Here is a 15,115-nt window from a genome sequence, read left to right as displayed (position 1 = left end):
AAGCTTTTGCAGGTGTTTTGTGGTAATTATTCCAATTTTCTGAAATAGTGACTTTTGGGTTTTCATTGGCTGTAAGTCATTATAATTAACATTAACAGAAATAAACACTTGAAATAGATCCCTTTGTGTGTAATGACTATATAATATATAGAAATAGATCCCTCTGTGTGTAATGACTATATAATATATAGAAATAGATCTCTCTGTGTGTAATGACTCTATACAATATATAGAAATAGATCCCTCTGTGTGTAATGACTCTATATAATATATAGAAATAGATCTCTCTGTGTGTAATGACTCTATATAATATATAGGAATAGATCCCTCTGTGTGTAATGACTCTATACAATATATAGAAATAGATCCCTCTGTGTGTAATGACTATATAATATATATAAATAGATCACTTTGTATGTAATAGCTCTATATAATATATAGAAATAGATCCTTCTGTGTGTAATGACTATATAATATATAGAAATAGATCTCTCTGTGTGTAATGACTCTATATAATATATAGAAATAGATCGCTCTGTGTGTAATGACTCTATATAATATATAGAAATAGATCCTTCTGTGTGTAATGACTCTATATAATATATAGAAATAGATCCTTCTGTGTGTAATGACTCTATATAATATATAGAAATAGATCCTTCTGTGTGTAATGATTCTATATAATATATAGGAATAGATCCCTCTGTGTGTAATGACTCTATATAATATATAGAAATAGATCACGCTGTGTGTAATGACTCTATATAATATATGTCTTTCACATTTTGTATTGAATTACTGAAATAAATTAACTTTGTCAGAATATTCTAATTTATTGAGATACACTTATAGTATGTGGAAAATAATTCATTATAAGATGTATTTTATGCATTTAAATCCCTGCTCTTTCTATTATTAAGGAGTCCAAAGTCTGTAATGAGCATGCATATAATTAGGACTGCCCACTGGACTCCTAATCATAGAAATAGCAGGGATTTAAATGAAGAAGACACAGGTTATACTAAATCTTCCTAAAATTCCTATGTCACTATATATCACACTGCTCAGTTTCTCCTGCTCTGTTATATGTCTGCATGTGCAAAGTAACAGGTTCCCAGCTACACATTAGATATAGGTCGGCCCACCACTGTCCTCCTACCAACTCTCCCCAGAAGACTGGGAAGATAACAAATGGGATTTCCACCATCAGATCCTTTTGTATTCAGGAAGATAAGTTGCTGCCAAAAAGAGGAAGAAATAACTTATTCCCCTTTCCCTACTGAGCACACATGCATGCTCGGTCATGCAGAGAATGCATTTGTATGGAGGATAGCTGCCAGCCTTAGTTTGCTTATCAAGATCTTCAAATTATACATTTCTCAGACATCAAACATCTAGAGACATATAACCATGACATGGTTATTCACCTGGACACTGTTAAGGATCCAGGGACACAGAAATATAAGCCTCTTCGTTGTGATGCAGTCACTCAGAGATTTTCTTAAACTTCACCGACTGTCATGGTGGTGTCAGGTTCTGTTCAGATTAGATTCTGACATTCCACCTGACAGATTTGGTGGTATCTGGAATCAACGCAGGCAGACTCAGGCGTCAACCTGCTGTGTGCTGATTCTTAGGCAGCTAGCAAGAGTTAATCTCTGCTAGTCTGCTTGTTAGTTTCCTTTCATCACATGTTGTGGGGAAGCCAATTACGTCTGCTTCACTCATATTTATGCTGGCTGGATCCTTTCACCCATGCCAGCTATGGCTTATTCTTCGTTGGTTTGGTGAGGTGCGGTGTTCCAGGCTATCTGGTGGTTGTTGTGCTTAGTGCTTTGTGCAGCCATGGAGTTTACCCCTGTTGTCTAGTTTTCCTCTTGAATCTCTTATTGTCTAATTCCACGTGTGTGTGTGTGTGTGTGTCAGAGTTTTGTTTTCCCTTGTCTGTCCTTATCTGTGGTTTACATCACACTCCTGCCCAATTCTCCCCTGGTGGGAGGGAGGAATCAGATTAGGACTGGTCAAGAGCAGTGCCAGGAAAGGGACTCAAGCATCTCCACCATTTGGAGTATCCCTGAAGTTAAGGATAGCATAGGGCCCCCTAGCATGAGGGACAGCATAGGGGCCACTATCCCTCTTTATCCAAAAACACATTGTGACAAAAGCCTTATATTTCCTTAGAATATGATTAACACCCTGAAGATTTGCCAAGACAGGAGGAAACCGAGTCGTAAAAGTCAGTAAATGTATAGTGTAGGATGGAGTGCGTTAAGGAGCACTTTCGGCTGCTTTCCCTAAAACTCCTCTGTGAACGCACGACCTGAACATCATCCCGTCAGATTAATGAATAGAGTTAAAGTGATTTTCCATTAGCTCTTCCAGCCACATGCACAGGACTCTCAAATTTTGTTTTTCATAAGAGCAAACACTAATAAAGTTAATTGCTTAATGGCTCAATAAAATAAAAAGAAGCTGTAATAAAAGTAAGAACTCCACTTCTGGGAAGAGCCGCAGTAATAGCGCTCTGCTTTCACATGATGAGAAACATGAAATCCAATTCTGAGTACTGATGAAATCAGAAATTAAATTAGCTTTGTGCTTTTCTTTTTTTCTCTTAAAATGAATATACAGCTCATTATTAGACTGCACTTGCAAATTAGTGAGCATTGTGCAGAGGACTTTTATCTCTCAGCAATTAGGGATATGTGGAAAGTACTGTAAAAGGAGGAAAATCAAGAAGAATCCCTGTACACTCCACCACCCGCAGGGCTCAGACGGTGCCGGCACCATCTATACGTGATGCTAGAACAGCCGACACGTTCATCCTGTAGATCAATCTTTCTGTGTTGATTAGCTTTTTATGTATATACTAGCTGTAGTACCCGGCGCTGCCCGGGATAGTAACTGTCTCTCTCTCCCAATCTCTGTCTCTCTATGTCTTTTTCTGTCTGTCTCTTGTCTGTCTCCGTCTCTTGTCTGTCTCCGTCTCTTGTCTGTCTCCGTCTCTCATGTCGGTCTGTCTCTTTCCTTGTCTGTCTGTCTCTTTCCCTGTCTGTCTTTGTGTTTCTGTCTTTTTCCCTGTCTATCTCTGTCTGCTTGTCTTTGTCTCTTTCCCTGTCTGTCCGTCCGTCTCTGTCTTTTTTCTTGTCTGCCTCTTTCTCTGTCTGTCTGTCTGTCTGTCTGTCTTTCAGTCTGTCTCTGTCTTTATCCATCTCTTCACCAATATATTACCTCACACAGAAGCTTCTTATACTATGACTGTCCTTCGTTGCCTATAGCAACCAATCACAGCATCTCTTAATGACCTGTAGCTCCCAGTTGCATTGACTTTAATGTAAGTACCGTATTTTTCGCTTTATAAGACGCACTTTTCCTCCCCAAATTTTGGGAGGAAAATGGGGGTGCGTCTTATAAAGCGGTAGCGGGGGGGGGATCCTGTCTGAGGCGATCGGGCGGCCGGGTGCCTGTGGCTGCATGCAAGCGGCCGGTTACCTGTACTTGCGTGCAGCGGCAGCCGGGTACCCGTGGCTGTGTGCGGGCGGCAGCGGGTGCTGTGTGGGGTCGGCAGCCGGGTACCTGTGCTTGCATGCGGTGGCAGACGGGTACCCATGGCTGTGTGCGGGCGGCAGCCGGGTGCTGTGTGCGAGCGGCAGTCGGGTGCCCGTGCGGGCGGCAGCCGGCTGCCGCCCTCACACAGGTACCCGGCTGCCGCCCTCACACAGTCACCCAGCTGCCGCCCGCACACAGCCATGGGTACCCGGCTGCCACCGCACGCAAGCACAGGTACCCGGCGGCTTGTACGCAGGGTGGGCGGGCAGCCTGCTGGCTGCCACTCTGTGCATGCGGGGCGGGCGGCTGTGCAGCTTACCAGTTGTCCGCGGTCCCACTTTCAAATGATGGCGCCGGTGGAGCTCTTGAATGAGAGCTCCATCTGCGCACGCGCTGCTCCGGGAGTCAGCGCGTGCGCAGATGGAGCCCTTGGATGAGAGCTCCATCTGCGCATGCGTCGCTCCGGGCGCCATTACTTGAATCGGGACCGCGGACACACTCCACCACTGAGCCGTCGCCGCCGCTCCCACCACTGAGCCGTCGCCGCCGCTCCCACCACTGAGCCGTCGCCGCCGCTGCCACCACTGAACCGGGACCGCGGACACACTCCACCACTGAGCAGTCCCTGCCGCTGCCACCACTGAGCAGTTGCTGCCGCTCCCACCACTGAGCCGTCGCCGCCGCTGCCACCACTGAACCGGGACCGCGGACACACTCCACCACTGAGCAGTCCCTACCACCACTGAGCAGTCGCCGCCGCCGCTGCCACCACTGAACCGGGACCGCGGACACACTCCACCACTGAGCAGTCCCTGCCGCTGCCACCACTGAGCAGTTGCCGCCGCTCCCACCACTGAGCCGTCGCCGCCACTCCCACCACTGAGCCGTCGCCGCCGCTGCCACCACTGAACCGGGACCGCGGACACACTCCACCACTGAGCAGTCCCTGCCACCACTGAGCAGTCGCCGCCGCTGCCACCACTGAACCGGGACCGCGGACACTCACTGCACCGGCCTGCTGCACGGCTCACCCGCCACGGCTGCTGCCGCCACCACGGATCCTGCCACCGCGGACGCCACCGCGCCTGCAACCATGGACGCCACGGCACCTGCAACCACAGACCACGCTGCCACTGACCTGCCGCGCCTGCCAGCACAACCTGTGCCTCCTGTGACCCCGCTTCACCACCACTGCTGCCCCCCTCCGGTAAGAGAACACCGGAGTATAAGACGGACCCCATTTTTCTTTTTTTTACCTTTTTTTATGTCTAAGTTTGGGGTGCGTCTTATATTCCGGTGCGTCTTATAAAGCGAAAAATACGGTAGGTTGTTGGCAAATAACTGTAAAGCACGGGGTTACATTTTCCCCTCAAAACATAGTCTATGACATTCTCTGAGTCAAGTGAGGGGTCTATGCAAAATTTTGTGATTGTTCATGCAACAGTACGGATTCCTTTAGCGAACATACACACATACATTCAGCTTTATATATTAGATATAGTGGTAGTGGTACCTGGTCCCTCCCGGATCCCCCTGGTATGTACATTCTATGATGGGCACTTGCCTCTTGGCTCTCTTTTGACCACATGGTTTTGGGTTTTGGGTGTAACAGCCATCGTCACTCTACATATCTCTTATGACAATTTAGATTTCATAATCTTGATATTTATATATATGTGACTTATATGGCTGTTTTCACCCATACCTGGTATCATTGGCAATTCTGTTTATACTAGGTATATATATATATTTTTACTACCTTCCTATTTTTTCCGGGGTTTCCTGATGTCAGCGTTCCTCTTGCTATTGTGCCGCTCACCAAACACCCTAATAAAGATCCACCTTTTGCAATTTGGGCTTCTTGGTCGTCTCTTCTCTTTGTTTTTGGTGTTTTGTTGCGACTAGCCCTAGTCCTCTCCAATTCTTTACATTATGACTCTCTTTTCATATTACTTATAATAATCTCTTATGGAGTTATGGACTGGTTGATAACTTTATTTGGATAACCAATAGGGTACACTATAAAAAGTTGAGTATGGCTAATGTGCAGGATCCTAGCACCATCTGAACTCAGTTATTGTCAATCAATCCATCAGATGCAGGCGATGTATGGTCATAAAAATGTCAGACTCCTCTGAATCACTCGCTTGACACTTAAAGAGCACCTGTCAGCAGCATTTTACTAAGTAAAGTACAGATAGCCAAGAGATCAATCTGCGCAACCGACGCCCGTGACTAGAATGCCACCAACACAAAATTTAAAGTAGGTTGGGAGACATGTCCACAAATTGATTTCTTGGTAGTCCTCAAGAAACTGGTGCCCTTGGCTGCGCATGCGGAGACAGCTCAGTGCCACAGACCATTTTACTGTAGTCAACCTTGGGATCAATCTATACAAGTGCCGCCTGTGGCTCGGATGGTGCCAGCGCACAATCTAAAGAAGGATAGGCAGCACATACAGATTTATTTATTGGCTGTCTTCAGGAAAATGGCGCCCTCGGCTGCTCATGTGCAAATGTTTCAGTACCGTCGGTACTATTTTACTGAACTTGGCGATGGGCTCAATCTGCGCAAGTGCCGTCCATGGATAGGACGGCGCCAGCATAAAATTTAAATAGGGATGAAAAGACACCCAGAGGCAGCAGAGGGGCAGAAAAAGAGCTGAAGACCCTTCCCACAGTCCCTGCCTACAGGCCCGCCCCGATGCACGAAGATACGAATAGAAGAAAACTTCAAACACAGATTAAAGAAAATATACAAAACGGATTTCTTCACCTCTGGTATCAATTTAATCAGTATGACAGCACCAATATGGCCCTGTCTGTACTTAGTAAAATGAAGCTGACAGGTTCTCTTTAACTGCGCTCTTACCTATCTTATACTGTACGGACAAAAGTATTGGGTTGCATGTTTTAATCATTGAATCCAGGTTTCACACTTTGTCCCATTGCAACAAGTTTATACAATCCAGCACCAGCCGTGCCGTTGGCCTTTACCTACATTTGTTCTAAAAAGCTCTCTTTCCTCATATTGCTTATAGGAGGGACGTCAGAGGATCCTCATCAATCGTACAAAAACTAAGTGCACAGCTCTTCAGGCAGAGGTGCACAGAACCTCAATGAGAGCACATACAGAGTGGAGTACAGACGCAACAGGTGGTTTAAATTATCCTGCGACTGTGCTCGGTCACACGGTGCTTGGCTCTAAACTTGCTGAGTGTCTTGGCGGCATCCTTCCCTGTTGACACCTCAGAATCTGACACCCTAAATTATGTCTCCTTTGGTGCTTCTGAGTTACACAAACAGGCTTGAGCATTCACAGCTGTGTTTTCATTAGTGATCGGGCTTGTAGGAGTTAATTTCTGCTAACCTGTTGGTAATCTCTTGGATCACATGTTGTGGAAGACCTATCACAGTCACTACTCGCCTTTTTAAGATGGTAGAGCCTGTCTTCCCATGCCGACTATAGCTTTTGCTAAACTAGTCCGTGTCCTGGAGATTGTATTACTTTGTACGTGTTGTTGTGGAGTTTTCCTATTGTCTTGTTGTTTCCTCCCTACTCTTATTTCCCTCCTATGCTCTTATTGTCTTATACCTCTGTGTGTGTGTGCCAAGAGATAGAGATTTGTTTTCCCCTGTTTGTCTATTTCTGTTGGCTTTATCACCTCTGCCCTGGCCCTCCCAAGAGGGTTGGGGGAATAAGATCAGGGCTGGTCAGGAGCAGAGGAGATGGCCCAGATATCCTCACCATCAGAGGTAACTCTGAGATTAGGAATAGCTAGGGTCCCCTAGCCTGAGGGCTAGTCTAGGAGTGGAGATCTTCCAAATGATGAGCTGCATGCTTCATATCAGATTTTTTTCACTAATCAGTGGAGGGGTCATATGACCCCGATCCCTGCTGATCTGCAGCACATGTAAGTATTTTGCAGAAAAAGCAAGTTATAACGATAGGTACATGTTAAGCCTTATTTACATAAAACCCACCTAAAATGAGTATGACTCCCAGTGCACTTACCAATGTTCCCCATGCGGAGGTGGAGTCGGCCTTTTATAATGGTGTGGACCCCTATGGGCTTGACCACTCCTTGCTTTGAGACGTCTCCGCTCATGGCCATCGTCTCCTGCTCGTATTCCGTTGTGATGACTTCCAGCTCATGTGACACCTGCACGGCCGTGCGACCTTGGCGCAGTAAATGCTATAATACAGAATGAAAACCATATATCATCACAGGTCATGCGGTGGAAGGCTCGTAACTGCTGTGTGTATTCTCTCGGCTTATTTATGACATAAGCTTTTATCCTTGAACTGAATACAGCACATAAATCTGCCTCCGCAAATCAATAATAATAGTATCCAGCTCTATATAATGTTCCATTTGGACACTTTTTTATGGACTTTCCTTTGACTGCAAATGGGGCAACGGGAAATTTGGGGGAAGGAGATGGTAAAATGATATAACTGTGGATCAGACACATTAGAGATTGGTCATGAACACTATAACCCATCAACTACAAAGTGTATCCTTAACAAAATTATGGACTATACAAAAAATATTGAGTGCAGCTCTGGAGTATAATGCAGGATAAGTAAAGTAATGTGTATAAACAGTGACTGCACCAGCAGAATAGTGAGTGCAGCTCTGGAGTATAATACAGGAGGTAACTCAGGATCAGTAGAGGATAAGTAATGTAATGTATGTACACAGTGACTGCACCAGCAGAATAGTGAGTGCAGCTCTGGATTATAATACAGGATGTAACTCAGGATCAGAACAGGATAAGTAATGTAATGTATGTACACAGTGACTCCACCAGCAGAATAGTGAGTGCAGCTCTGGAGAATAATACAGGAGGTAACTCAGGATCAGTAGAGGATAAGTAATGTAATGTATGTACACAGTGACTGCACCAGCAGAATAGTGAGTGCAGCTCTGGATTATAATACAGGATGTAACTCAGGATCAGAACAGGATAAGTAATGTAATGTATGTACACAGTGACTGCACCAGCAGAATAGTGAGTGCAGCTCTGGAGTATAATACAGAATGTAACTCAGGATCAGTACAGGATCAGTAATGTAATGTATGTACACAGTGACTCCACCAGCAGAATAGTGAGTGCAGCTCTGGAGTATAATACAGGGTGTTACTCAAGATCAGTACAGGATAAGTAATGTAATGTATGTACACAGTGACTGCACCAGCAGAATAGCGAGTGCAGCTCTGGAGTATAAAACAAGTGGTAACTCAGGATCATAACAGGATAAGTAATGTAGTGTGTGTACACAGTGACTGCACCAGCAGAATAGTGAATGCAGCTCTGGAGTATAATACAGGTGGTAACTCAGAAACAGTACAGGATAAGTAATGTAATGTATGTACACAGTGACTGCACCAGCAGAATAGTGAGTGCAGCTCTGGAGTATAATACAGGCTGTAACTCAGGATAAGTACAGGATAAGTAATGTAATGTATGTACACAGTGACTGCACCAGCAGAATAGTGAGTGCAGCTTTGGAGTATAATACAGGATGTAACTCAGGATCAGTAGAGGATAAGTAATGTAATGTATGTACACAATGACTCCAAAAGCAGAATTGTGAGTGCAGCTCTGGAGTATAATACAAAATATAAGCCAGGCTCAGTACAGGGTTACTTTTATATTATTCTTTTTAATTACACATTCAAACTGTAAATTATTGATTACATTAGTGATTTCATTATTGTTACAGGGTAATCATGCTACTGAAAATCACTGTAATCTATACTATAATTCATTTTCCCAGCCCTGCACATACTTTAGATGCTGCGGTCACTGACCTTGAATACCTGACCTTTCTTATGAAATCTCTCACCGACACCGTATATACTGTAAAGTAGAAGCTGAATCCTATTTTAAAGCTCGGGGACCTGTCATGTATCTGGTCTGGTATTTTATAAGATGGCACACATCGCACAGTCTCACTTTGTGGCGCCGACATTTACGCTTTTCGTTTGACAGATGAGAACCGCTGACTTTGATGTTTATCTCTAAGCTTTTAAACATTCCCAGGGTGTTTAATAACCTCCGACACCTTTTTTGATCATTTCTGGCCTTGAATTTTATGAATTGCAGGAGTTCAGTGGTAACAATTTGGTTTTCGCTCCATTTTCCGGGGGTAATGTGCTGTTTCACATTTCCTTCTCATTAAAATGTCACAGACACCTACATAATTTTGTCTGTGTGAGTGACAGCTGGATGTATCGGGATCTTTTAAATGTCATGAATCACTGTTGTGACGCTTATTGGAGCCGGCTGGCGAAACATTGGAAGGGAAGAGAGTAAATGTAAATCTGACAAAAGCCGGCACAACTCTTTTCTTTCTAATTACACCGATTTATGGTCAGGCACAAGGTCAGGGGCGGCACAGCTGGTGCAATGTTGTATACTACACTACAGTGTCTTGGGCATTTACTGTAGCGTTGCGGATTAATTATTAGATAAGGAAAACTTCAACAACTTTCAAATATACTTTGTGTTTCCATTTCTCACCATTTTCAATATATCTGCTTGCTGTCAGTTAATGGAAATCTCTGGAGACTTGAAATCGGTGCAGCCCTACTATTTTAAACTATCATATGTGAGCGGCTGTAGCGCCAGCGTCTCAGCAGAGACGCCAACTTACTCACCATCCCAGCTGGGTCGCGTCCTCTCCCGCTTCCACATGGCTTCCCATGTGGTCTCCTGTCTGCCTTCCCTCCCAGGCCCTGAACATGCCGCACAAGATTCCCGGGAGTGCACAAAGGCACGCGCGCACCGGCCCTCCTCTCAAAGGGCTGGCGCGCTATTTCCAGGAAATGCCTTTCAGCTTATGGCTAAGAGGAACTATTTATTTAAAGGGAACCAATCACCAGAATTTTCCCATATAACCTAAAGCCAGTACTATACTGGCACTATCAGGCTGATTCTATACATACCTGTAGTGGTCAGCTCGAATGTTTAGGTTTTGAAATCCAAGAAAGTAAAGTTTATAAAATCACCAGCTTCTTGAGTGACAGCAGCTGAGGATCAGATAATATCTGGGGGGTATTCATAGTTATCCCCTCCCCCTGTTAGAATTAGCATAAGTATTATACCATCAATTTAAATTTTCACTTGCAGGACCTTTGCTGAGGTCATACCCATGTGATCAGAAGGGGCGGGGCCTCAGTCAACCGAAACATGTTGTTTCCTGGTATCAGCTTTGTTGGCTGAGGCCCCGCTCCTTCTGGTCACATGGGTATGACCTCACACAGGTCCTGCAAGTCAAAATTTAAATTGATAGTATAACACTTATGTTAATTCTAACAGGGAGAGGGGATAACTATGAATACCCCCCAGATATTATCTGATCCTCAGCTGCTGTCACTCAACAAGCTGATGATTTTATAAACTTTACTTTCTTGGATTTCAAAACCTAAACATCCGAGCTGACCACTACAGATATGTAGAAAATCAGCCTGATAGTGCCAGTATAGCACTGGCTTTAGCTTATATAAGAAAATCCTGTGATTGGTTCCCTTTAAGGCACCCTCCCATTAGGGCAGGTGCCTGTGCAACACCTTCAGTTAGTCAGTCAGTCTGCTACCTAGCTAGTTGTCAGGTCCTGAGCTCCTGTCCTGTTATCCCTGCCTTCCCATACCTGTCTATCCCTGCAGTGCCCACCATTCCTGTCCATATCTTCCTGTCCATATCTGCCTGTCCAGCCTAACTCAGTCATCCCGCCAGTACCTGTGTCTATACCAAACTCCCTCATCTGTCCTCTGGGTCAGCTGCCACAGTCCCAGTCACTGCCCTGGGAGTGGTACTTGGCATCCACCTTGTGGTGGGCGCTTAGTCACGCCCCTCCCACTAATGGGTAAGCCCGAGTCCCCCGTGGTCCAATGGGTCTACTAATCCCGCTCGCTGCCCCTACACTGGTCGCGAGCGTTACAGCGGCATTGCCTCTATTGGAGATTATACGATTTGGATGTGAAAAAAAACTGCAGAACTCTTATGAGATAAAACATCCTACAGAAACAGGAGGCTTCATCCGTACGGGAGATAGCGGAATTAAAATGAACAATGCTTTATGACATCTCATTCTATTTTTATGACATCTCATTCTATTTTTTGGGGTCAACTAAATAGTTGAAAGCTTCGTTTCATGTTCTTTACTGGGTAAAATTGCAAAATACTTGCAAATAGAAATAAGCAATATACTTGTTATTAAAAATTAATTAAAGAGGGATTTTTAAAATTATTGATTACTATTTGTTGCCTAGGTTGCCGACCGCCGCTGCAATCTAGCAGAGGTGGTGGAACATACTTAGCTTGTAAGCGCTTTTCTACTGAACTTGTAAGCCTTGTTCTCAAGGTGGGTGGATCCCGCAGTTAGCGCCTGGTCTGGCCGGCTTCAGTGCCCATGTGCTCTTCCGATACTGCCTCTACTTGCTGCATTATGAGTCCACAATTTGGACCAGCGGTGGATTATATTGGTGGTCCGAACTGTCAGAAACACAAAGCCCCCCTCAAATGTACTCAATCATGTAAGATAATCGGGAAGACTACTTCCCTAATTTACAACTGATTAGATATAGGCCCTTGGGTTCATCAAGACTGTAGTTTTGTACACCAGTCTAAATGAAGGGCGTGCTGGAGTGAAATGTGCCAAATTTTAAAAGAGGCCTTAAAGGGAATCTGTCAGCAGGTTTTTGCTACCTCATCTGAGAGCAGCATCATGTAGGCAAAGAGATCCTGACTCCAACGATGTATCACTTACATTACTGTCTGCAGCCGATCTGACACAATTAGAATTTTTAGATTTAGCAATGTAGCAGTGCTGAGAAAGCCGTCCCCACCCATACCAGGCTCTCTATAGCGGCTGTATATTAACAGTGAGGTGTCAATCAGAGGAGGGGGTGTGCCGGACTGCTATGCACGTGACTTTGTAGTCCGAGCAATAATAAGGCTTAAACAAACATAACAAATAAACAACAGATCCAACTGTGTCAAGACAGGCATCCCTGAATTCTGTGTCTTAACCCTTGCAGCATGCGGTCTTCATCTTACATAGCAAAAACCTGCTGACAGATTCCCTTTTATCAATTTGGGACATAATCCATAAGCTGTGTGCCAGAGAGGGTCATAAATCATGATAAAATTGTGAAGCACATAGGGATCTGGGGTAAAAATGACAAAAGTCACAAAATTATTGTGCAGCTTGGATTGTGCAAAAAATTTTCAACATTTTATGCACTTTTATACCAGAAAACTGATGTAAACTGTTCAGTGGTGATCATTTTTAATGCCTTGTAAGAAGCAGCGGTCAGCATTGCTAACATGTTTGCTGTGGTAAATACTTGCATTCTTTACGAAATACTAATTCTGAAGCATTGGGGTTTTTTTAAAGGGAATTTATCACCAGGATTTTGCAATGTAAGCTGAGGACAGCATGCTGTATGGGTTAAAAAAGTAAAAATATCTGTGCTTCTCTTATCTGTTTCCTAGCTATTGTTTACTAATAGTAAATGGTTTATTGCTCTGTAATTAACATTGGTGTGACTGGGTGCCTCCTGCAGACCAGTCCGCCTCCTGTTGTGATTGACACCTGCACAATCTCTATTGAGAGCCTGGTGTGGGCGGAGACAACTCTCAGCTCTGCTACACTCACTTCTGAGATAAAGTCAGAACGGCTGCACACAGCGATCTAAGATAAATATGGTTAGTTTCAGAATCTCTTTGCCTATATTATGCTGCTATCAGATAAAGGAGCAAAATCCTGTTGACAGATTTCCTTTAAGAACTATGTGTGGCATCCTACCTCTGTTATTCCTCTAAGAAATGTATGAATAAACCTACAACTGGATATTACCAAGTAGATGTCTGTGCAATCAGGGCCAGAATGTACAGGGACATGCCCCTTTGAGAAGGGGAGTTGTAAAATGCCAGTTGTTCATTTATTCATACATTTCCAGGAGGAGTATCAGAGGAGCGGCATATTGCAATCACTAAGTAAAGATGCCCCAGAATAGTTGGGAATAGATGAATTTGCTGAATCAGACATGTCAGACTAGGTGACTTGTCCTCTCTAAGCCATATTTCAGATGAGATTTCGGATGATTTTCTGATGGAAGTGACATGAGAAGGCTCTGACCCACGGAGTTCAGGATTTCAGGAGGAAAATTGCTCTACAGAAGGTAATAATGTGATGCTTGTTGGCTGGAAGGCGCATTCATTACCATATTCCTGCAATTTAATCTGGATAAAAGGTTAGAAATACATAAGACAGTCAGCATTTTAACAACAGCAATTTACTGCAAAAAGAGTAACTTTAAATGACTTTGCATTGATAAAAAATCCATTGGAGGCAATTATGTTGAGTCTTATTTTGCAGGAGTGACGCCGTAGCTTGGATATTTCCTAGCACTATAGAGCGGGTGCTATGAGGACAGATGGAGGGATGTGCGCTATTAATGGTTGTGGTCAGGACAGCCAGTCTTCTCAATTATGAGCTTTGATCTGTCAGGTCTCCCAACAAGGACAATGTAATACATCCCAGTATTAAAGGGGTTGTCCACTACTAAGACAACACCTTCTAATTCAATAGATTTGCTTCAGATAACACAAGAAAGCCAATACTCACCTCCAATACTGCTGCTGTTCCAGTGGTGCCGCAGCTCGTGTGGTGTTGTGATGTCACACGGGCCCAACGTCCAATCAGCGCTGGCTTCCTTCTCCCAACCTTTAGACCAAACAAACAATCAACAGGAAGTCAGCGCTGCGGCAGTACTCACTTCCTGTTAATTAAGTTGCTGGTTAAAAAGCAGGGAGACAAGCTGGCACTGATTGGACGTGGGGCTCGCGTGACGTGATAAACCTATGTGAGCCCCAGCACCGCGAGCTGCGGCACCACTGGAGCTGCGCCAGTACGGGAGGTGAGTATAGGCCACTTAACTGTTTTGTTTCCATCCATTTCTGGGGCTTCTTGAACTATGTTTGGGGTCATTGTCCTCTTGGAAGCCTCATGACCCAGGACGCAAACCCAGCTTTCTGACACTGGGCACAACATTGCCACCCAAAATCCTATGATAATCTTCAGATTTCATGATGCCTTTCACACAGTCAAGACATCCAGTGCCAGAGACAGCAAAACAACCCCAAAACATCTCTGAGCCTCTACCATATCTGACTTTAGGTACTGTGTTCTTTTTTTGTAGACCTCCTTTAGTTATTGGTAAACACTTAAATGCTTTACCAAAAAGCACTATGTTGGTCTCATCTGTCCACAAGAAACTTTCCCAGAAGGATTTTGGCTACTCACATACATGCAAACTGCAGTCTAGCTTTTTTATGTCTCTGCGTCAGCAGTGGGGTCCTCCTGGGTCCCCTGCCATAGTGTTTAATTTCATTAAAATGTGGACAAATGTGTATGAAAAGTTTGCACTGACATTGATGCCCCCTGAGCCTGCAGGACAGCTTGAATTTCTATGCACCTTGATTGGGGCAGCTTATCCACTATCCGTACCATGCTGCATTGCAACTTTTCATCAATTTTTTCTGTGCCATCC

At 44.3% G+C, this 15,115-nt stretch overlaps 1 protein-coding gene across 1 annotated transcript in view; it reads right to left on the bottom strand.

Moving 5' to 3' along the window:
* Nucleotides 1–15,115, bottom strand: part of NPHP4 (nephrocystin 4) — a 355,418-nt gene that overhangs the window by 81,141 nt on the left and 259,162 nt on the right. The window contains exon 18 of the mRNA XM_075328429.1: nt 7,564–7,744. Coding sequence (XP_075184544.1) covers nt 7,564–7,744 — 181 coding nt within the window. The remainder of the gene's footprint in view (nt 1–7,563; nt 7,745–15,115) is intronic.

The sequence above is a fragment of the Anomaloglossus baeobatrachus genome, chromosome 11 (genome assembly GCF_048569485.1).
Source record: "Anomaloglossus baeobatrachus isolate aAnoBae1 chromosome 11, aAnoBae1.hap1, whole genome shotgun sequence".
NCBI classification, from domain to species: domain Eukaryota; kingdom Metazoa; phylum Chordata; class Amphibia; order Anura; family Aromobatidae; genus Anomaloglossus; species Anomaloglossus baeobatrachus.
Note: the sequence above shows the minus strand (reverse complement) of the source record. Positions and strands in the feature narration are given on the sequence as shown.